Raw genomic sequence first — 24,360 nt, 5'->3', positions numbered from 1 at the left:
AATTATTAGCCAGCATTTTCTAGTAATTTTATATTTTAACACTGCTTGTACAAAAATTAGGTAAAAACTATGGTTAAACTGTTGGAAAATTTTATCAGAATTTCTCCCTTCTCTATCCTCTCAAACCATTTATTGATACCTTTATTAGGGCATTCTTATACCCTGCTTGTATCATGATTTATTTTTTACACTAGAATGTCAGCTCCTTAAAAGTAGGGACTGTTTTTCTTGCATTTTTGTTCAAATATAGTCACTTAATCCTCACAGCAAATCTGAAGAAGAACTGATGGTTAGAATTCAGTGATGTGGCGAAGGCTGTAGCGCTGGTGAGTGACAGAGCCCCATCCACTTCACCTACTCACTCTAAGAGTGATCTGGGGCCTGGCAGGTCAGAGGTGGGAAGGGGCAGGAGCTGTTTGCAGGTTGCTCAGCGTTCAGCAAGTCTCTATCTTGCAACTTTATAAAGCAGAGCCAGCGTTAAAATTGGGCATGGAAGGGGGCACGGGGGTTCCGCCCCTGGCAAGGGGCCTGCAACTTCTTGGTTTTGACCCGTCTTAGAGGCACTTGAACTCCAGCCACCTCTTTTCCCCATTCAATTTTTTCCTGTCTCCTAAACTAAGCGTATGCCAGGGATAACGGCTACCAGCGGAAGAAAACGCTGCATGCTACTTGTCGTGTGGCGTACCCACTGTAAATGCGTCCGGCAGGGAATGGTTAGTGCCAGCCTTACCGTCAAATACTGCACGGCTGTATTGAGTGGTTGATGCCAAAGGCTTACAGGTCGAGTCAAACTTGTTCCCATAGTTCCCAATGCTGACTTCAAACTGAATGGCTTCACCAACATCTTGCAGCATGGTGGCCGAATGGAACACGGCGGACAGGCTGTACTTACGCCTTCGCTGATATTTCTAAAAAGTATGAGCGGTAAAGGACTCAGTGAAGCTCCTTTTGCTTTAATTTGCATGTTGATTTCTAGCATCTGTAATTCTAAACCTAATAATAAAGGTTGAATTGAATGCCAGTGAAGAACGTTCTGGAATCCAGCGGTATCCCTTGTACTCATACAAATGAGCAAAGAGAATGTTCATTGCGGCATTTATTGAAATAGAGAAAAAAAATGAAAACAATACAAATGTCTAACAATAGGCCACTGGTTAAACAAATTATGTTACATCCATAAAAAGGAATGAAAGTTCGTAAGAATATTTAGGTAGATCCATATGTACAAACATGGAAAAGTTTTTCTGTTTTTGATTTTTTTTTTTTGGTTTTTAATTTATAACGGTTCCCCCAAGCCACACTGCTTGCCCCGCCAGCTCCTCCCTGCGCCCGTGTGCATCCGGGCCCTTGGGTCTTCACGTGCCAGGTTCTCATGGTGCTCAGTCCCCTCCCCTTCCACCTCCCCTACTCCAGCACTTCCTCGGACCAGGCCCCCAATCCCACCCCACACCACCCCAACCCCGCCTGAGGGTGAGTGACTCCTGTACTATAGGGGGAGAAGTGGGAACTGAAATGGTATTTTGTAAATTATATAAGTAAGTAAAAGTTTTTTTTTTTGTTTTTTTTTTTAAGTTTTAAAGAAAGAACTATGAGGAAAGGAATTCTGTCCTTCCCAGTCCCCATCGATTTTAAAAACCTTGCCCTCGCTCCTTCCTTTTTTTTAAATCATGAAACAGTCCAGGACCAGGGTCTCCCTGGGGCAGGGACCAGTATTTCTTTTTCTGAAATAGAAATCAAACACTGTTTCTTCCTGCCTTTTCTTTTCTTTCTTTCTTTTTTTATTTTTATTTTTTAAATTACTGGCTTACTGAGTGTGAGGGAGTTGACTATATAGAGCCAACAATGATCACACTGAGTATCTATCAGACCAGCAGAAATGACTAGGAGCCCTTTAGGCTTTCCTTCACGTGGACACATAAGTCTCTTGAATCCACATCCTGACCCAAATCCTTGCTCAGGTGGCTTCTCTCCTTCTTTGTGTATCATATCCCCACTGATCTTTGGACACTTTGTTTTCTTCAGTCAAACAGAGCCATGCAATGGTTTAAGTTGCTGTCCTCGATTATATCCTAAGCATTGTGCCACTTAATATTGTCTACATCTGGAGTCTGTTCTGGATCTCTGTTGGTGTGCAGTCTCTGCATACACTTGGGGCTGAGAACATTGGTGGTTACTATAGTGTAGCCACATTGGCTATGTGCTCTATTGGCAAACCTGTGAGACCTACGAGTGATAATATTCAAATTGCATGACAAGTTTCTCACCATAGCAAGTTTAATTTGAAAGATCCTAGAGAAAGAACTCCCAGCTCTTATAGTCCTTAAATCTGAGATTCAGAGGTCACTTGGCTATCAAACTCTGGCATATGATGACTTTTTTGGTGTTGTGTTTGTTTTTTTCCATTGCTACCTTGCTACCAATGTGTGTACCATAATCTAAGTAGTAATGTAGTGATACCTTTCACCTCTAGGAGGCTAATAAAAATGACTTGATCTCTGCAGGATATTCATTAACTGATTTTCTTTTCCTTCCTTATTCATCCATATCATGGCCTTTATCAAATCATGGCTGGGTCTTCTGGCTTGTATGATGCCAGAATGTGGTCATCCATTTATAGAAGTATTTAACCATTTAAAAACCATGTTTTGTTTTGTTTTGTTTTCATGGTAAAACACACATAATAAAATTAATTTACGTTAACCATTTTTAACTGTACGTTTGGTAGCATGAAGCACATTCACATTTTTTTTGCTACCACTGTCACCATCCATCCACACAACTCTTTTCATCTTGCAAAACTGAAACTTTATATGCATTAAACACTGACTCCCCATTCCTACCTACTTTCTGTCTCTATGAATTCAACACCCTGGGGACCTCATATAAGTGGAATCAAACAATATTTGTTCTTTTGTGACTGAACATAATGACTTCGAGATTTAGCCATGGTGCAGCATGTCAGGTAAGACTCCACACTTCCCCTCTGTGTGTTGTGTGTTAACCTACTTGGGTACCTGATTGGTTTATCCGAGAAGGTTCTACTCAATAAAACTGGTGTTGTGGAATGACACAAATGCGTTCAAGAGTGTTACTTAGGTAGCCACTTTTCTTGCTCACAACACACCCACAACTAAGTCCCCTGAACTATCCACGGTTCAGGAATGTTGTGGCAATTCTAGATTTGGTTTGAATTGTATGAAAATTATAGAGTAGGAAGTTATTTGTATTAGTCAGAGCTTATATATACAGCATAACTTCTTCTTTGTAAACCATCTAGGATGATATCAGAGAGGGAAGAAGCAAAAAAATGAAACATAATTTGGGGGTCCAAATCAGGCCCAGAAAAAAAAATGATCAGTAGTTAAGCTGGAGCCATATTTTAATGTGGGGGCTGCAGAGAAGGGAGAAGGTACATAGGGAGGCTTGATGTCAGGGCAGGGCTGTTGCTTGTGGCTGAGCTGGTTCTGCCCTGTACACCTTCATGTGATCATAATTCCATTAGAACTCTCTGGATTTCCCATGCATAACCTGCAGTCATGTGCAGATGTCCTGATAGGACGCACACCCTGGAGGTCTGGGCTCTGAGACAATAATTCAGGTTTCTGGCTGTCATCCAACTCCCAACAGAGCTGGTAGCACATATTGCGAGCAAGTGGCTTAAGATAGAGTAGCTTCTTGGACCATCTTTCAGGTCCAAACTCCATGAGGGGTGCCTTTACCATCTGCTTGTCTGCTCCAGAGCAAGGCTGTCCTGGGTAGTGCAGCTGAGAATTCAGCCCTTCCTCCAGCTCTTTCCCATTTCCCCTGTGCCCTCATAGCTCAAAGTGTGGAGAGAAAAAGGAATAATCAACACCATTTAAGGAAGTCAAAAGCCTTAGCTTTCCTTAGGAGGCTCTCCCTTAGTAGCCTTGGGACAAAACCGCCTATAGCAAAAAAATGTTAAAGCTTGTAAATTATAGTTTATTGGATACAGAAGTGTGTTTCTTTGCCTTTTTAGGGCCTTGGGGCTCTCCTTCAGGTCAATGAGCAGTGCACACTGTAGATGGAGTTGGTACAGGGTAGAGTATCAGAAGTGATTTTGAAGAAGGGGGTAATTATTGTTAAGCAGGATAAAAAACAGCAGTTAATAATAGCTCTTGAAGGTGGCTGTGGCCCCACAAGGAATGGAACGTTCAGGGTCAGTGACAAGGAGACTGTTTCAAAGTAAATTGCCCAACTTGCTATCTTCGATCTGTTTACTAAAGATGGGTGACAATGGTAATGAAACGAGTCTTATCATCCCCTTTGAGCTGCTGTAGATAGATCAAGAGGGTGTTGAAGGGCACTTGCTATGACTCAGGTCTCTCTCCAACTGCCACAGCTTACTCTTCAATCCCTGGATGTCCCCTTCAGGTCCCCTTGCTCAGGTAGGCCAGTACTCCCATCCCACCACCAATCTTTTAAAACACCCTTTTCTATGCCAAGTAGTGTCCGCACTCCAGCACTTACCTCAACAACCAGCAGGTCATCATTGGAAATAGGCTCAAGCCTTTTATCTGGTGGCGTCTTTTCAAGAAAAGTGCTCAATTCGACCAAGATTCTGCCTCTGTAGGCAACCCCTTCCCCCTGAAAGGTAACAACACAGGATTATTCCTCTAGGCATGAACAACAGAAAAAAAAAAAAAAGAAAAGAAAAAAAGAAAAGAAAGGAAAAGAAAAGGAAAGGAAGAAAAGGAAAGGAAAAAAATGTCTCTCTAGTCAGGCTAATGCAGCTACAAAAAGTTTCTTGTTCCATGGCCCTAACCTCCAAAATGAGTCAGTCTGTAACTCTCTCAGCTGCATTCAGGTCTTTGGTAACTGAAATGAGAGCCAGTGACTTCAGATAGCTTCCCAAAGAGAGCCAAGGGAGCCAGGGCTGAAAGGGACCTTAGCCATGACTGAGGTCAGTGGCTTTTAAGGATCCAGGAGGGGTTCCCAGAGACCAGGGGTGGCAATGGAAGAATCTCTAAGTCCCTCTCACCCTACTTCAGTGGAGCGGCTCTGCATTTATCTACAGTACTTTGGCTCTTCTTCTCCTCTTCTCAGAATAGGGAGGCTGCCATGTTGGCAACCAGGGCAAGACTCAGAGTAGCCAGAAAGTAAAGGAGGAAGATGTGCTGGGTGCGGCTGAGGGTGAAAATGAATATTGGATACTCCTCCCATCATACCCAGCGATGCTGGCAATAAAATCTCCTGGAGAGGAAGGGAAGGCTTCCACCTCCACAGCTAGTCTCCGATCTCCTCCTCCTAGGGCTTTTTCTTTCTACTTCAGTCCCTTTCTGGGTTTGGGGGTGCTAACTAAAAGGTATTACTTTGGCTTCTACTGTGGTGTAATGAGTATTTCCCATCTCTGGGCCTCCATGTCCTTATCTTCAAAATAAAGAGGTTGGATCAGATCAGAGGTAGCAAAGAATTTCATTAGGCATATCACCTCCATTCATTTGGTAAATTCTTAGAACATGGCATTGAATAGAATTCTGAGGCAGCACATCTGCTTATTAGCAAAGAGAGCCAGCATTGATTGGCATCTGCCCTAAGCGTACGAGTGGGGAAATGGCCACACTATGCATTTGCAATTACCGAATCAGATGATCTCCAGGATCCTTTTCTATTCTTGCATTCTAAGCCTTGAGGAGCATGAGACTTCTATCTTTCAATGCTTACTTAGTCGTGTGTGTGTGTGTGTGTGTGTGTGTGTATTTAGGGATTCCCTAAATATGAGACTTAATCATAACTATTATAAGAAGAAATCGAATTAATCAGCACTCATTAATAACAAACCTTAATTGAGAAACTAACCTTTCCAGTATTTAGCTCTTCATAAGGGTCTGGGAATCCCGTGTACTCTCTGGGGCTTCCATAAAGGTTTAGATAACAAGGTCCAAATGTTGGAATAAAGCCCACCTCTGTTTCTCCTGTATTTGCTGAGAGATAACATCATCATTAGATTTTAGGCTTTTAATACTCAATCTGTTGAAATAAATATTAGTTATGAATTAGTTGGGTGAGACTGCTTTCTTCCATTTTGCAAGTTAGTTGTATTAGTGGAAATCATAAGCACTTGTGAGACTTGCCATATTTCCCTTTTCTTATTGCTATAAAACATTAAATAAAAAACATTTTGGGGGTAGTTCAAGTAAATACATTATCTTACAAAAAGATAATGCTATTCAAATGAAAGAATAAGACTTTCAAGGTGACCTTCACATTTTTTGCAAGTTTATTGGCATTGTATTAAACATGTCATTGGCAATTGAGGCAAAGATTATATTGTTTTGGGATGTCATTTAAGTGATGTATATCAGATTAACTTTACTTGTTCCAAAAAAAAGTCATGTAGTCTCAAGTTAAAATATATAAAACATTAAAAATTTTTTATATTCAACAATAAACTGTCTGCCTATGGTATAAAATCACATGATATTCATAACCAACATGAAGTCCCCATTCGCTACATTCTATCTGTAATGAGCATTCAATATGCTCCTTATTTCTGCTACCTGGCCTTAGCGAGATTACTCCCCAATGAGGGGCACTGAAGGCAATGTAAGCAAATAGCAGGAGCCAAAGGGAGATTGTGAGTGAATATGGGGAAAGTAAGAGCTACCTATAACCATCTGAATGGCTCCAATGCAGAGGGATGGACTTGTCCCCAAAAGCAGACTAAGGACCACTGCTGGGAGCTATGAGGAGGCCAACTTTGGTTCACTCAGTGTAAAGAAGATCTTTCTATGAATTAGAATGTTAAACAATAGGATAGATCTCATTAGGGACAGAGGAAATGTTAAGGACAAGACTTTAGCCTGTCTTTCAGGACCTCATCAAGATGATTCCTGTTATGGACAGGAGGTTGACTAGATCACCTCTATGGCCCTTTCCAAATCTACGCTTAAAACCAAGAGAGAAAGGTAAAAGTAGCAGGTGAGCAGAATGCCTATGAATATACAGCTGACAAAACTGTATAGACAGGTATTTTATAAACTTTTTTATTATTTGTGGCTCTCCTACATGTGTAAATGGACCCGAGCACTTTCTAGGAGAAGGAAGAACCATGCACATTGGCAGAGAGTAAGCAGAACTTTGATGTCAGTGAAGAGAGCAAGAGAAAAGAAATGTTTAAATTAAGATATAGGAAAGTAATAAATGACAGCCTAGCCTCTCACAAACTTCCTGCCTCCAAACTTTCCTAACCCATTTTATGCACAATTATCACATCAAATGCCCAATGTTCTTCAAAAGCCTATAAAAATAAAACAAATATTCTTTAGCCTGACCATCGGGGTTTTCCTCTGACCTGGCTACAACCAAATTTTCAAACAGCATTTTCTACACCTCCTTCACTTCTCTGAAGCTCCTCGGCATTTTGGATTTCCATAAGTTATCACTTTATATTTTAACTTTTGAACTCAAATAGATGCTTATCTCTGTGACACTATAAATTCCTTTCATGGGGAGGGGCAAGATTTAAGCATGTTTTATTTTGATTCCCTAAACACTGAGTACTGGTTGGTTCGTTGGTTGGCTGCACAAATGAACGAAGAAATGAAGTGTTAACAAATCTGCGAAATTTGTTACAAAACTAAGGACCACTTAATATTTATATAAAGTCTGATTATAAGATAATGAGATTGGTGTCTTAAAAAGAATGTGGCATTGTGTAATTACATAAAGGTGGGTGATAACATTGTATATTTTCACAGAGCTAAAGTTTACAAAGCTCTCTCACAAGCAATTATCTCTTTTCCCTCTCACCACAACTGTAGGTGATTAGCATGGGCTCGATAGATGACAAACCTCTCTAAACGTCAGAGTCCTCATCTATTCTGGGAATAGCATCTGCCCTAGGAGAGTTGTGATGGTCACGTGTAAGAGCATTGAGCAAACTTGCAAAGAATGGCAAGAGCTGTGCAGACCAAAGGACAGGTTATGATCCCTCATACTTGGAAGATGAAGACCTTCACAGTACAAAGTGGAAAGCATTCAGTATCTTCCAACCTAGCAATCCACGTTGAAAGTGGGGGTAAGTTATTTCATACGTTTTGGACACTGATTTAATGCCCCATACCTCTATGTATTGAACATGAACAACAATCACAACCAATGTTATATCTTAAAAACAATTATTTACAATGAAGCCAAATAGGATGGTTTGCATCGAGGTGAAAAATATCAGACGTTAGACATGTAGCAATGCCTGGTAAGCACATTCGTTTTAAGCTTAGTCATGCAGGAAAACCATAAAGCACTAATACAAAAATTATTTTTAAGACAGCAGAATGTCAAAAAAAAGATTCTCTAGGCAATCAGTAAATTCTTAATAAGATCATACTAAGATTTAGAAGGTTGCAAAGCATAAACCTGTATATGATGCAGCCCCAGATCCCGAAGACGAGAAATCTACATAGTAAAAATACAATTGGTTAAACAACAAGAGAAACATGGCATTATAAAAGAGGAATTAAAAAAGTTAATCAGGTCCAGTGCTATGTAAGTGGTTTAGCAACACCAGAAAAATCCAAAATTCAGACCCAAGCCACATGATCCTTTTGTAATTTATACAAATCTCACGGGTTAAATGCAAATGGCTCAAAACTTTATGACAATTTGCAGAATTGCCGCACATGAAATAATCTGATCTCTCCAGCCCCAGGGCAGCCAGGCATCAGAGAAGAGTTAGCTTCTCACCACCAAAGGAGGCCTGGTGATGTTACCAACATTTCGTGTTTTTAATAAAACATTTACTTGTCTTATATCTGACTTAGTTGGGACCAAGTCTAGAAAATCTAAGCTAATGTAGTCCAAGGCTGTGTAAGCAAAGGTCTGTAGTTTATGGAATATTATTTGTTTCTTTTGGGGAGATGCCTGCTGCTAGTTGTTATTTTGAGACCCTGTAACAAACTGTTCAATGGGCCTGCAATGAGAAAAGGCCTCAGAGACAGGGTCTGAAACAGATTGTAACAACTTCTGCTTTTATGAATGAATGGATGTTATCACTAAGAAAGATGCTTATTTTAATATTTCTTGAAGATAATCTTCAGGTAATTATTTAATGACTTCCTGCTAATGATAAATAAATTTAATAATTTTTACCCTCTAATATAGTTATAGTATGATTTTTAATTACTTTTGGTTACCTTTAATTAATAGATTTAATCTAGTCTTTATATAACCAATCTTCATCAAACCAATGATTTAAAATAGTCTTTATATCTGGATTCCTCACTTGATAAGAAGAGGCTAGAGCCTCCTTTCACCTCTAACCCCTACCTTCTGTATCTTTACTTTTACGTTGTAATGGGCGATGAAATTCAGATTTTGTTTAGAGCCTTGACTACAGGTTTAATTTTAATAAATAACAAATCAATAGTGATTTCATTACAGTTACCATGTAAATATTGTTCTTTGTGGAGAAAAGGTGAGTTATAATACATTTCCTTTGCTACCTGCTGTTCCAGCAGCATGGTACTCTATGCCACATGTTCAGATAGATTCTCTTAACTTCTACCATTTACTTAAAATAATGCCACACACGATCTTATATTTGGACTATATTTTCTTTGTTCAGCTCTTTGTTTTTCTCAGAATTTCTAGTTGCCTTTTTTTCTTCTTGAGAGAGGAAATCTTCTTTACCATATTTCTATTATCTACCAGGTTCTTATTCATGCTACCTATTGCTTAGATTAACAATATATTTATTAAAAAAAAAAAACCTATAAAGTCCTTTCTTGAACAAGATGAGAATAAGAGGAACTTTAGGTTTCTCTAGACAAAATATGTCTCAAATTCTCTCACTTTACTCAATATGTTTAATGTATTGGCAATTATAAGAATGTTATTTTCATTTTGGTAACAAAAAATAAACTACTGATTTATTAATGTGTTAACACTAAATTTTTTCTCTTATTATCTTAATTTTTCTCCTTCATTCCCTATTATAATTTCTGATATATGCACAGAGGCATAATGCCAGGTATAGGCAATTAGTTCTCAGTATGGAAAACAAGGAAAAGAAAAGTGTATTGGTTACCAATGCCTGTTAGGATGAAAGGCATGAAAACAAAATTCACATTATCTTAGAGAGCAGAGATTACATGGTTCATTGCCATCTGACCTCCTTTTTCCTGCCAAGGAAGTCAATTAAGAAAGGGAATATTATTTTATATTTGGGTGGACTTGTTTCAATGCCATTCTTAAAAAAAAAAAATAAATAAGGTACTAGCATTCTGCACTGACACTCAAAAATTTATAAAACAGCTACTGGGAAAAAGTTTTTGGATAGGAGCAAGAAAGCTAAAATCTTCAAACCGTTATTTGCTTTGGTGATTAATTACTAATTAGGTGTTTTGCTGGTCATCACCAAAACATCACTGAAATGGTTCACTAGGCTCATTACACTTGGCTTTTAAGAAATCAAGTCCATTGCCAGGTGGCTACCCCAGTTCATTCCTTCTCCAAAAGTTCTGTACCCTGTCTTGTTGTAGCTCTGCTGTGTGACTTACCTTCCACTTCCCCACCAGAGGCAGCAATTTTAGAAAGGTGTAGATATGTTGTTCCAACTACATCATTTTTGGTAAGGCGGTCCCTATGTAAAAGAACAGGTTAAGACCTCCATCTGTAAGAATACATCTTCATTTCAACAATACTAAGAGTTGGAAAAGACCTAGATGTCAGAACTCATCCTGTCCAGTGGGCCTTAAACTTTACTGCACTTTAAAAATCATTTGGAAACTCTCTACTCTCATGTCCTATCCAAGCTTTTGATTCAGGAGAAGCAGAGGTGGAGAACAAGAGTCTGCATTCATAACAAATATATAACCCAATTGATTCTGATGAAGATAGCCCTCCAACTACTCTTTAAGAAACGCTGACCTAGTCGGACAGTTTATTTCAGTTGTAAAAACAGAGATTTTTCTGGAGGTCTAAGAATTTTGCCTATGGCCACAATACCAATGTCATAAAATGAATGAATCAATTAAAGGCATATTACATAATGAGCATAATATAATCATACTACATAGAATAAGTGCACATATTTTATCATGTTTATACTAATTACTATGATGGATTAACAACTACAATAAGGTATATCTGAGGGTCTTTAATAGGGAGAAAAATTCTCTTTCAATTCATTTCAAATATTTATTGAGTACCTACTGTGTGATAAATGCTGTTTTTCTGACTATGATTGCTTGTCTATAACCTGAATCTTGTCTATATGGTGGGGACAAGTTTGCCCACTACAAATACATACAACCTTGTATGTCATTCCATGGGTATCTTAAATAGTCTGTGAACCTAACCTATGAAATAGCCTCTGGCTGGGCACACAGTACATGTAAAAAATAAGATTTATGTTAATAACATCCTCTCTGTTTAATTCCCCTTCTTCTTAATTCCACCTAATGGAACATCCACTCTGAAATTTAAGACCCCTGGGAAGGAGGAAAGTTTTGGTATTTTGAGGAAAGATTATACTATAGTATAATATTATTCTATATTATAGTAATATTATATATTCTATATTTTATATATAATATTATATATCATAATATAGAATAATATTAGGTTGTAGAAAGTTATTTACTTTATATAACACAGTTATACTTTCTATAACACAGTTGGCATGAAGAAAATTATTATTTATGGGTATTAAGCCACATGCATGGGGCTTGCATCTTCTCTGTCCATCCAGAAGGGTCTAGACTACATTTAAAGAATTCTTGGCTTTCCATCAGTTGTGCAAATACCCTATAGGGTATATAACCTAAAATCTAGATCCAAAAATTCCCCAGTTAAACAGGATCCTTCTGTGCATCCTGAGCTGCACTATTGCTTTGGAGAGGGCAGACTAGGTCAGAAAAAACCCCAACATTTGCAATGACCACAGGCACCTCTGGAATGGCTCAATCAGTGATCAGCCCACTGTAGAACCTGTGAGACAAGGTGGTCACCTGAACTATGTATGGTTCAGACTAACACTCCCAAGGGCTCCTGAGGCCCCAGGAGCACCTCCAGAATGTCACCTGAGGGTCCCAAGTGCCTTAAAACTAGCTCACACTTATTAGAAGGGACATTTTTCCCCCAGATCCCTTCATGGCCCCCAATTAACTGTGTTGTAGTCATTGAACAAAATGAAACTCACTCTCCTCCTCCCAAAGTGCCCTGTTGCCATAGTATCAAGAGGGCGCTAACATGAAAGTTAAATACATTTGGCCAAAGGAAAAACTAGGGCCAGACAGTGGGAGGCCCAAGTAGGTCTCTAAATCTCAGTGACTATGGGCAGGTTACCTGACCTCTCTGAGCCTCAGTATTTCATCTGTAAATGAACTAATACTACTCTCTATTTCATAGGGTTCCTCTAAAAACTAAATGGAAAAATGCAGGTAAAGCACGAGGCACAAAACCTGGCAGTCATACTCAAAAAACAGTAGGTAAATCATAATAAACACTGATGATGATGATAATGATGATGATGACGATGACAAGATGATGATATTTGCCATTTTTCACTCTCAGGGATCTAAGGGCTGCCAATTAAATGCCCCATGTAACTAGATCACACCCAAGAATGGTCTCATTATGGCTAATCATTGCTAAGAGGTTGGTCTAGTAAAAATTCCATCAGAACCTTTCAATGAATTTCCTTTGCATTCAATCAGATAGGTAGCTCTGTTTGTTTTCATTTTGAAGAATAAGAATAATGAAATGTTCTGCTGGTTCCTCCTAAGAAATGGTTTACTCCATTTCTGAGGTAGATTTTGAACAGCCTAATGGTATTTAATTCCTTATCTTGTGGCATTTTCAGATCATTTTTTCCTTCTTTTGTTACGAGCAGTTGAACTAAGATATCTAAAGCTTTTCTGCAACAACACTATTATTATTTTTTAAAGAAAACATCCAATTCCAGAAGCAGTTTATCATTTCCCTCTAAGAAAAAAAGCAAAAAAACTGAAAAGTAAGAGTTAGGCCATCTAGAATAACTTTCTTATCCAAACAACATTCAATATCCAAATGTTTAATTTTTTTAATTTTGAATTAGATACAATTCCATTTTTTAACTCACCAGTCATATACTGTTAGCTTTATTTTTTCACACACTGAAGGAAACTATTAAAAAGAAAAAGAAAAAAGTCGTTATTTTTCAACGTATTCAGTAACTATTAAAATAAATATTTATTATTACTTTTTTTGAAAATAAAGGAAGTCAAACCTTGATCTGAAGATTAACGACTTGATTCCACTCAGGGTTTGCATTTTTCTCAATTATATTTGTGCAAACCTGTAAAATCATCAAAGCAAAACCATAGGCATTCAAGTTTCTTATTTCCAAAAGTTTACAATATATGCATACTAGATTATGACTCTAGCAGTTTACTTATAAGTTATATATGTAGTAACCTGGTTACGGTTTACCTTGATAATGATTTGGTAAAATATCACACGAGTTTAATATTGTTCTTTGCTTCTTCTATGCACTAAAAGTTTGTTTTCAATTGCTAGATTTCTAACACTGTATTACTGTAATAATACAAGTTAATTGAATACATATTACATACTGTCTAATGAGCATCACTTTATTAACATATACAAATGGATCTTTTGATCCTGCCCACAAGCCCCCCTTTTCCTTTTCCCCTAACTGATTCCTGTCCCAGTCTTTCCACCACGATTCACCAGGTTGCTCATGCTTAGAACAAACTGAAGGAAACTGTTAAAAAGCTATAACATCTCTCTCCCTTTTCCATGCCTTATCCAATCCATCAGTACATCCTGACACCGCTATCTTCATGTAGATCCTGACCTTGCCAGACACCTGCAGCTGTCTCCTATCTGGATTCCCACTTCCTTTCCTGCCGCCTCACTTTCATGTCACTTCCCTGTGCAGCATCCTCCATGAGTTCCCCTAGTACACCTAGAATAAAGTCCAGACCCCTTCTCTGGCTGATAAAGCCCTACCTGCCCCACCACACACATCTTTCTGACCTCATCTCTTAATTTTCCCCCTTGCTCACTCCACTCATCACCAGTATGTTCTTTCGCTGCAAACGTGTCTCCTCCTTGGGGACTTTACAGCTGCTCTTCCCTCTGCCTGGAAGCTCCTGCCCTCCCCTCCCCACCAGATCTTCCCTGCTCAAATGTCACTTCCTCGAAGGTGTCCTACATGATAACATAGCTAAATACCCCTCGAAACCCGTACCCAATCACCTCTGGTTCCTGCTTTGTGTTCTATGTAGTACTTAGGAGTATGGGAATTATTCAATTACTTATTTGCTTGTTTATCGTCCTCTCTATTACAAAGAAAGCTCCATGACAGCAATGACTGTCTTGCTCACTTCTCAATCTCAACACATGGGATAGTATCTGATACTTAATAGGCTCCAATAATTACTTCTTGAATTAATTAACCCTTTCAACAACTCTATGAGATTATTATTATCTCCATTTATATTCAGATTCAGAAGAATTTGCCTTAACTGCCTATGGAGTAGGGTAAAGTATGAATTTTTAAAAATGTTTTCTTTATTTGTGATTAGGGCTTAGGATAATTTTTATTCTGACATAGGCAAGTGTATTAAATTTTGGTCTCAAGATTGTTAAAAAATTTTTTAATCTATAGAGTTTTGCTATATATCTTTTTTCTTTTTTAAAAATTTTATATTTTTATTTTTTTCTATTATCATTGACGTACAATATTAGATTAGGTACAGGTGTACAACAGGGTGAAGTCTGACTTTAAATCAGGTCTCATCTCATTCCAGACTTGAGGGCTTTCCGACCACTCCCCACTGACTCTCTTATGAAATAATATCCAGTCTGTGTGTGTGTCATTTGCCAAATCTCACTTTCATAAATAATGATTCAAAATACATAGAAGATACTAGTTCTTCACTCCTACCGTTGTCCACGGTGCAGGGTTATTCTATTATGGAATCCCACTCTTCGACCTTTGACCCTCTCTGTAGGTATAAGGGGTGGTTACAGATGTTCCTATACCAAGAGTCCCCCAGCTTTTCCCAAAGGACCAGGATGGGGTTCCCCTGCCTGACTCTCCATTTACAGCACCTCGTTGGGCCATGGGAGGTGAGAAACATGACAGGAGTGGGCAGCTGGGCATTCAGGGGCGATATCCTACATTTACCAGGGATAATTATTGCTGGTGAGTGGACTCGCCTACAATTAAGATAATGCTTAGACCTGGGAAATAATCCAAATATTTCAATGGTTGCTTTCACTATTCTAATTTTTCAAAAGATTGAATTTTCCAACTTGAGCCCTGCATACTTTCCACTCCAAAATAAATCTGTGGAGAAGTCTGGCATGTTCAGACTTAGATAATCTGTGTTCCTGCAGAGTGCCCAGCTCATCAGGGGGCCACTTTAACAAAGAATAAGCAGGAATTCACTCTAAGGAAAGCACACTGGTTTATATATGTATTTCTAGAAACATCTGCATGTAGATAATGTACAAACCTTTTTCCCAGCAAAGGAAACTTCTACAAAAGGATCCACTAGATTTTTCTTATCTGCATTGCCTCCAAATATTTCCTTCACTGTCTGTGAGAAAGCATCATCCACTGGAAAGTAACATGTTGCATAGCAGAAATTAAATTTGATTCTCTTGAAAAAAATAGAAATCACTTAACAAAATTAAAAATGTCCTCCTGTACATGAATATAGTTCCAACAATGATTGTTCTCAAAAGTGGCAAGAGCTAGTCACAATGTATTGTGAAAATTCTTTGAGTCTTAGTTGAGAGAGAAAATCTTTTCTCCCCATAGAGTTTTAAAATCAACAGGAGCACCTTGAAAAATAGATCGATAAATTATTATGTTAAGTATCAATCATTTATCAAGGAAAAAAAATAGAATAAAGACAGTCTATCCAGATAGGGTAAGAGACAATTCTCAAACTCAGGCCTGATTTCAACCTGGAAAAGGTGCTTCAGGTCAAAATGATATAGACCTAATCTGACTTTTTCAGAGAAATTCAAGGAAATTTGGCATAATCATAAGTAACACATTTAATCAATACAAACAGCAGATTTCTCTGTTTTAACAAATAAAAGTGAACAGAGATCAATTAAACAAGTAGGAAGTATAATGGGAGCTTTAATTTATTTATGTCATTTAAGATATTTCTGAGGAAAAGATGGTATTGGGAGGCATTATAGGGTCTTTAAAAAGGGGAGGGGATGGTTCCCAGTAAAAGCAGCAAATCCTGAAGAGACCCATGGCCTGAACAGTGGGTGCTGCCTCCTGGGGACTTGAAGAGGGGTCCAATGTCCCAGGGCCCAAGCAGGAAGCAGACAAACCAGGCCAGGCAAATAGGATGTTTGGTCCTTGGCAATGACAGAGGAGTAACTGGACTAGCCTCTATGAATAAAATCACTGTAAGTGATCCTCTTGAATGAATCCAATCTCTTAATACACGTGTCTCATAATACAATAGCGACAGACTTCTCGTTATTGGTACTTAACCACCCTTTGCTTAGACATTTTAAATAATCCAATAGCAAACACATTTATTTGTTTATAAAATTTCACATATTCATTTGGGATCACAGGAGCTGAAAGTGCTGACTGCTGGCCTCTCTTTAGTATTCTCTAGAATAAAGATATCTGGAACACTAAAGAAAGAGGAAATGGAGCAGAACGGGCCAAACACTCAGCAAGGAACATGGTTCAGTGACCAATTGGCCCCATAAACTAGCTTGGGTAGTTTTCAATGGGGCCAGAATGAATGAAAATAAATTCATGAAGGCCTTTAAGGAAAAAAAATGGTAGGGAACACTGATCCTTTTTCGGAGTATGATTTTAACACATCTAAGTATGCAGATAACTAATAATCTCAGGGCAGAATTAAATCAATACGTACTCTGGGGGATATCTTCCGCCCGGTAGATTTTCAGCAGGAAGGTCACCCACCGGAGGGCAATGCCAGCAGGCAGTAACAAGTTACTCTCCACGTCATCACTGTCATTATCACGATCTTGTTTCTCAGGCTGTTGGGGGCACAGGATAATAAATTATACACACAGAAAAGCATTACTTTTAAGAAGCTAAACTAATACATGTAAAACGACACCAGTCGGAGCTGATTCCATGAGGACTTCTTGTGCTCCTGGCTTAAGAGTTCAGCCCCCAATTCAACAAAACTGCTCTACAAAATCATTGCACATTATGTTTCTTCAATCGATAAATCACGAGAAAGTAATGCGTTCTTTGTAATTTTATGAGCACTAAATAGCAAAGAGAGAGAGAGTTCCTGAAGTTCTTCCAATTTCTCTCTGGCTGCTTATTATTCTCAGGTTTGCTGCCCAATTTCCTAGAATGACAACTGTCCTTTTAGGTAGCAATGCTTGATTTTGCTAGTGGGCCATGCTCTGTAGCTAAAATGATGCAAGGAAGTCTTAAACACATACATATCTGTGCTTAATGAAAAACCCACTCATATACACCAGGAAGGCATCTAAGTGAGCTAGGAAAACAATTCTGTCATAAAGAAAAAATAGGAGGAATTGGAGGGCTGGGGTTACTGATGAGATGTGTTCCACTTCACAACTGCTGGCATCCACCTGCTTAACACTTGGTGCTCTTTTTTAGTGAAAACAAAACAAAACAAAACAAAACAAAACAAAACAAAACAAAACAAATGTAAACAGTAGAGAATGTAGGTGCTCACAGGAGGCTCATCTCCAGTTCCCAGGACAAACATGCTGACTTTCATGTAACCTTTAGCACCCGAGCTGGCATCTTCAGGGTCATTGAGAAGAAGCCATTTTCTCATGACAGCATGACCTAAAATAAAAAAGGAGTCAAAGGACAGGGACTTTCTAAAGAGAAGCTGATGGATCTGTGATTCCAATTGCTGTAAGATATATAAACATTTCCTCCCAAGTGTCATTATGAAACACCAAATTCAATGATAAGTGTCTATATTAATGAGCTATACTTTGTACGGCTCCTACCTTCATCCTGCTCTGGTGTGACTTAAACAAGACTCTCTAAACTCTATCAACTGGTTTTACAATTGATTTTGATAATATCAAAATATCCTCACAAAACAGAGAAATTATCTATTTGTGTTAGGATAATTACCATTAGATTAAAAAAAATAAATCTATACTAAGCTACTATTATTCATTCCCGCTAAGTATCCTTTCCCTTCTTGAATCAAAAACAAAACAAAAAAAACACTCTTTTTTGATTTCTTGATTCTCCCAAATTTTCTTGATTCCCAGAATCTTCCAGTTCATGGGGAGAACATTACTTACCAGGTTCATCATAAACAAATCCAACATCAATCTGGGAAAAAATAAGTAAAAGAGTTTAAATAGATTTTAAATTCAGCTTAGTCACTTCAGAGAAACCATCGTTATTATATTTGAATGCGATGCTCTTGCCTAGACTTAAATTTCTTTGAGACTTGACATTTCTATCTTACCTCTTCTGCATCCCCAATGCCTTGCCTGATTTGTGGCCCATATAAAGACCCTCAATCATCATTTTGAATGAATGAGCTAGTATTCGAGCTGGAAGGGATCATGGAAATTGGGTGACCAACATGTCCTTGTTTGCTTGGGACTTTCCATGTAGCACAGAAAAATCTCACATTCTGTGAAACCCCTCAGTCCCTGGCGAACCTGGACTGATGGTTACCCTACAGAAAGTGACCTGGCCCAACTTCCTAACTAATAATAATGTTAATATTAATATAATCATTAATATAATCATTGCTTGGACACTTCAATGTGCCAAGTGCTATGCTAGGTGCTTTATATATTCTATCTCATTTAATCTTTACAATGACCTCATTTTACAGATAAAGAAACTAAGGATCAGAAAGGTTGACATGTGGCTAGTTGATGGCAGACAGGGTATGAACACAGATCTGCCTGACACAGATCATCCTCTAGGACTTCTAGATACTGCAAGATCCTTCCTTCGAAAGGCAGCACATTCCATTAGAATAGCTGGGAAGTTACCAAGTATTTGCCTTTAATTCTAATGCAAGTTACTTGGAAAAGCACCCTGATTCTCATCCCTGGTTTGGCTTGCCTTTCATACTCTAGATTTATAACAATTGGCTTTGTAGATGGCACTCTGGGGCCACTGGTAAGTGGAACTGGGTGATGGGCTTCTTGCCATAAAGTACCCCTTCCCTTCGGAGCATGCATTAGCTTCCATCCACAGCTGAAACGCTGGGAAGAGCTCTGATGTGGTACCTTCAGGGCATCTTGCTTTAGGGTGTTGCGAAGTGTTATACTTTGGAAGTCCACTAGACCAAGGCCAGAGGACACTCAGCTGGTTTGCTGGCCCCTGGAGCACTCACATCCTGCTGGTATTCCAGCTCCCAGCAAGCATCGTGGCATTGATCCCTTACACATAACCTTAAGATGTCACCAGGACAGGCATCCTGGGACCTGCCCAGGAGCCTGATTTCTCATTATGAAAGTGTGCATCCTTGATGTAAGTTGAATGAAACAGACTGTTGACACTTACCTTAAATTCCCCCATCAGACAATCTGCCCGCAAAGAATGGGAATTGTAAACCTGGAAGAAAGAAAAGCAGTGAAAAGATTATTGGCTTTATCTGGCAGTTAGTGGGCACTGCCTTCCTACGCTGTGGCCCCCTTACCCGAATGCTGATGATCTCATCCATCAATTCAGAAGGGGTTATATGGACATTGTAGAAAAATAGCTGTCAAAGAGAAAAATGTTTGAATGTTAGCAGAGATGCGTTCAAGTTTGGTGGGTAACAAGCTATAATTTTGAGGGCCTTCTCAAAAAAATACAATACATAAACTCCAAATTAAGTTTGACCACGTGAACACATCGCAGGGACCTGGAAAAGGCCCTAAAGCTTAAGCTTCATGAGCGTCAGGGTAAACTCACTTCCGCAAGTTGGAAAAGGGAAAAAAGATTAAGTGACAACTATAGTGTTTACTTTACTAAGTAAAAGTGTTCATTTGGGACCAGATATCTACTAGCTAACTGAGGTAAAGATCTAAAGTTATCCCATACACTTAGGATTTGCATGACCTGGAAAGGTGAGTTTAATCCTGCTACATTTAGCTCTACCATTTGTATCTTGTTTCTCTAATTTTGTTCTTTCTAGCAAAACACCTTAAAAGCCAAGTTTGCCCATTGGATAATGTTAGTACCTAAGTAGAGTCAATGTTAACCACATTTTAACTCACTGTAACAGCTAAATTTAAGAAGGTTGATTGGCTATATAGAGAGTTAGAGTTAAACATACTAAAGTAAGAACCACTGGGGCTTGAAATCACATGGCCTGCTTCATCTTTGGTTTTATGTACCAATAAACTTTAATCTTAAGAAAGAAAGATTGAGCATTTATTTAAATTGAAACTTTTTCTCCTACTTTTCACTTAGTATTTTAAATCTACAAAATAATTGAAAGAACAGTATAATAAACACCAATGTTCACCAACTGTTATCAATTGGGGACATTTCAGGTTTAGTGAAAAAAAAAAACCTGTTTGCTTTCCTTCAACATATATTGTTTTTATAGCCACATAAGTTTTGACACCTTGAAAAAGTCAGGTTACTTAGTGACACAGAGTCATCCCTCAGAGGCATGCTGCTAATTAGAAAAAGCAAATGCAGAAGTAGGCGACATCATGTGCTCCATCATAAGGGGTACAAGGGTCCCTGAGGAAGGGCTCTGTCAGTAAGTTGTTGCAAAAACACCAGAAAGATCCTGGCAGCTCTGAGAACCAAAGATGAAGCAGGCCACATGATTTCAAGCTCCAGTGGTTCTTACTTTAGTATGTTTAACTCTGGAACTTTGCGTCATCTTTACCAGTTAAGTGTGCGCATGTGTTCCCCTCCCACATGGGTCAGGGGAGAGGTGGGTGGGTGGCAGGCAGGGAAGTATACATAAATAGAACAGACTCACTGAGCAGGAACATGCATTCCGCCTGTTTACCTCATCAAAAAATGGATTGTTCCCTCTCTTGATTCTTGTTCGGTGTGTCTGGCCACAGATGTGGACTTTGACCACAGGTCTTATATTGTTGCCACTTAACTGCCGGCCCTCAATCACTCGGACCCGGATCTGCAAGCACAGGAGTGTTGTTACCGACCCTTTCCCAGCATGTGTGTAAGAGCATCTTCAGGTGTTGCCTCCGTTCACCTGTGGGGATGGCTGACACCAGGCTAGAACAGCTTAGCAATGTACTAGTGCTCACGGACTGGAAGAGGCCACCTGTGCCTATTCCAAAGTGGAGACTGGGCTTGGGTTGCAGAAACCAAGAGCAGTAGTGGGGTTGAAATAGTTCAGAGCTGGCCCTGGTCAGGGCAGGGCAGGGCTGAGGTCCCAGCTCAGACCCCATCCTCCTGCCTAATCTTCCAGAGCCTTGAGATGTACTAACTCACTCCAAAGCTGTCTCCAAGTCTAACACAATGCCCAGAGCTCCGAAAACACCACACCTGTGCGTCTATTCTTTGATTACCTCTTTCCTACCTCCAAGGGAAAAGAAGGGTGTGGTTTTATTTCTCTGAAGAGCCTCATCTGACTACATCTGCTGCAGAAGAAACAGAGCTCTTATTAGGTTTATGCTCCGATGTCCTTTTTTAATACTTGAGCCACTGTCTATAGAAAAGGTCCTTCCCAAAATCACTAAAATTGCCAGAAGCTGGACAATACAGGGGCAAAACCAGGATACAGGGCACTCGGGCCAATCCTACCTGGAAGTCCTGTGGCTTGTTGGACAGCATCCGCCTGCTTTTCTTTCCCTTTGTGAGCCTCCGGGCAAGCTGAGCTTCTGACACTGTCCCACCTGGCACCTTGGGCCCAGAGCCCCTAATGATGCTGTCCAACCTGTCTTCCTCACCTCCATCTTCCTCCTCTTCTCCTAAGACATGAATAAGGATTCCAGTCAGAGATGAATGTCTGAACACTCTGATTCCCTGAACACTGAGAGTTTTCAGTGTTCCTGAGGCAGGCGAAGGAGATGTTTCTTGGTGACATTGACTTGGGGTTATTTTGTCTCAGGTAAAGATCCTTAGGAAAATGCGTTTGTGATACATCAGGACAGTCACTTAGGTTGTCTTCAAAGTGACAAGGAGACCACCAGAGACCACAGGAGAGCATGAGATGGCGCAGTCGGACCGAGCCAGAAATCACCCAGTTCTGATCTTGGAGCCCAGGCTGAGGTCAAGGGGCCTTCCTGTGGGTAGGACGGAGGGATGACGATATGCAGTGGGAAATTGGAGCCTTGCAGAGGAGGCTTCAGCTCCACCATTCCCCTCCAGGTCTTTTCTCTCAAGATTTATTCATGAGGTTTGGACTTTCCTTTTTGCTTGAGCCTCCTGATTTCACGAATGCCCTCTCCACACTCAATGGCAGATGAGAAACTCATCTCTCGTTTTCTTGCCAAGCAGATCAAGGTGATCATCATGCTCTCCCCTTCTCCTCCTGGTTTGTCACTTCCACACACGTCTGTCCCCCCACAAATCCCCCTAGCTTCTCTTCATATTCAGGGGGAAAGAGCTTTTCCTATTTAGTATAGTGAACCACCTCTCTCATGCCTGAGAGCCCATTTCCTTCTGATTCTTTGGGAACCCCACCAATGTATCTCCCTTTCTCTCTCTCTCCCTTCCTCCCTCCCTCCTCTAGGGGTCCCTTCTCTCTGCCTTCAATTATGCACAAATCTTTCACTCTTTAAAAAAAAACAAAAATCAACTCCACCTGCTATATTTCTCATTTCTTTCATTCATAAACTCCTTGAAACTCATTGTCAAACACCTTTTCTTTTCTTAATAGATAAAAAATTTGAAATCTTAGTAATCTGCACAATATAAATTAAGAGCGACTAGAAGACTAACCATCTTGTAAAAAATACCACTATTCGCACTCCCTATCTTTGGATTCTGAAACTCCTCTTTTACAATGCAAAATCATATAAGAGATTTAATTTCCATATGGAGCCATTGGTCAGTCACTCACATCATAGTATGAATTAGTTCAATCAGCTTGCAATATAACACATCTCTTAAAGCTTGGATTCTGGAGTCATGCTACCTGGGTTCAAATCCCAGTTTTGAGCCATGTGAGTCTGAGGAAGTTTCTTACATTCTGTTTCAGTTTCCTCATTTGTGAAAAGGAGGAAAAATCATAGTATTTACCACAGAGTATTGTAAAGATAAAATTAATCTATGTGCAAAGACTTCAACACAGTGCCTGGCACACAGCAGCAGCCAACAAATTAATCTTTTTTATTTTTTATTTTTTAGTTTTGAATAATCAGTTCTGGTTGTAGCACAGAACACTAGAATAGCTACTTTTGCCCTTTGCAGGATAACCTGGGTCTCTTCCTCCCTATTCTTGAGGAGGCTTCAAAACATGGGCTTTCTTGCTACCCATCCTGGAGCACCCGGATCTTGGAATGACCTTCCTCCTATTCTCCACTAGGTGAGCTCCGTTGCCTCAAGTTCTAGACAAAATGTACTATCTTGGGACAGGCCCTTCCCACCTTTCCCAGAGGGAGTAAGTCACCTCATCTTGTGTCTACCGCACATTGTTCCACCCAGTTCTCACCACAGACACTTGCATCTATTGTTAACCCACAGGCCTCCCCACCACCATCCACTCTCAGAAGCAGGGGGCTTGTCCTTTTCTTCTTTGCATTCGCCCCCATGCCTTACACAAACCCTAGTGTATAGCAAGGGCTCGATGGATATAAAATGAGAAATGAACAACTGAATCCTGTCTCCTACTTGTGCCTTCTCAAGTTCTTCGGCCATTTGGCAAATCTCCTGCAGATGCTATGGGGTGCTTCTCTCGACCTTGGAACCAGCCTCAGAGACAAAAAGAGGGTCAGGCTCCCCTTCTACAAACCTGTTCCAGGCTGGGCAATGCATGGCTTAAAGCTCCTCCAACAACTAAGACTAACTTCTGGAGCCCAAGTGGGATTTCCTCCCTGCTGTGGATTGTTCCATTTGGGATTGGTGGTTGTTTATGGCAGCAAGCAGGAGAAGAAGGAGGGGAAAAGCATCTCTGTGGTGCTGGACTCTGCATAAACCCTCATTAAACTCTTGATGGATGCTCCAGAAACGGACTGCAGGCAATGAAGAGCCAACATCTTCTGGAAACACCTTCTGCTATTCAGACATTAGTTTGAAAGGATGACTCAAAGGAAACCAGCCTAAGTCATGACTACCTCCAGCATCTCTGCACAGCAGCAGAAGGATATTGGAGCAGGAAATCGCCCCTTTATGTGGCAGGAAGCTGCCCAGGGTTAAACAATGCTACCCTTAGTGTTCCACAAAGAATGAGGGGGCCCTTAAGGCATTGCCGGACACACCCTTCTGCACAG

General features: G+C 39.7%; 1 protein-coding gene across 1 annotated transcript in view; it reads right to left on the bottom strand.

The window, feature by feature from the left end:
- Positions 1 to 24,360, bottom strand: part of MYOF (myoferlin) — a 132,962-nt gene that overhangs the window by 60,946 nt on the left and 47,656 nt on the right. Inside the window, exons 6-20 of the mRNA XM_039870907.1 lie at positions 21,731 to 21,897; positions 20,970 to 21,098; positions 19,656 to 19,718; positions 19,520 to 19,570; positions 18,292 to 18,322; positions 17,700 to 17,815; positions 16,893 to 17,019; positions 15,489 to 15,592; positions 13,229 to 13,297; positions 13,082 to 13,125; positions 10,518 to 10,600; positions 8,377 to 8,415; positions 5,818 to 5,942; positions 4,489 to 4,605; positions 731 to 908 (exon numbers count right to left, since the gene is read on the bottom strand). Coding sequence (XP_039726841.1) covers positions 731 to 908; positions 4,489 to 4,605; positions 5,818 to 5,942; positions 8,377 to 8,415; positions 10,518 to 10,600; positions 13,082 to 13,125; positions 13,229 to 13,297; positions 15,489 to 15,592; positions 16,893 to 17,019; positions 17,700 to 17,815; positions 18,292 to 18,322; positions 19,520 to 19,570; positions 19,656 to 19,718; positions 20,970 to 21,098; positions 21,731 to 21,897 — 1,443 coding nt within the window. The remainder of the gene's footprint in view (positions 1 to 730; positions 909 to 4,488; positions 4,606 to 5,817; positions 5,943 to 8,376; positions 8,416 to 10,517; positions 10,601 to 13,081; positions 13,126 to 13,228; positions 13,298 to 15,488; positions 15,593 to 16,892; positions 17,020 to 17,699; positions 17,816 to 18,291; positions 18,323 to 19,519; positions 19,571 to 19,655; positions 19,719 to 20,969; positions 21,099 to 21,730; positions 21,898 to 24,360) is intronic.

The sequence above is a fragment of the Pteropus medius genome, unplaced genomic scaffold (genome assembly GCF_902729225.1).
Source record: "Pteropus medius unplaced genomic scaffold, Ma_sr-lr_union100, whole genome shotgun sequence".
Lineage (NCBI taxonomy): Eukaryota > Metazoa > Chordata > Mammalia > Chiroptera > Pteropodidae > Pteropus > Pteropus medius.
Note: the sequence above shows the minus strand (reverse complement) of the source record. Positions and strands in the feature narration are given on the sequence as shown.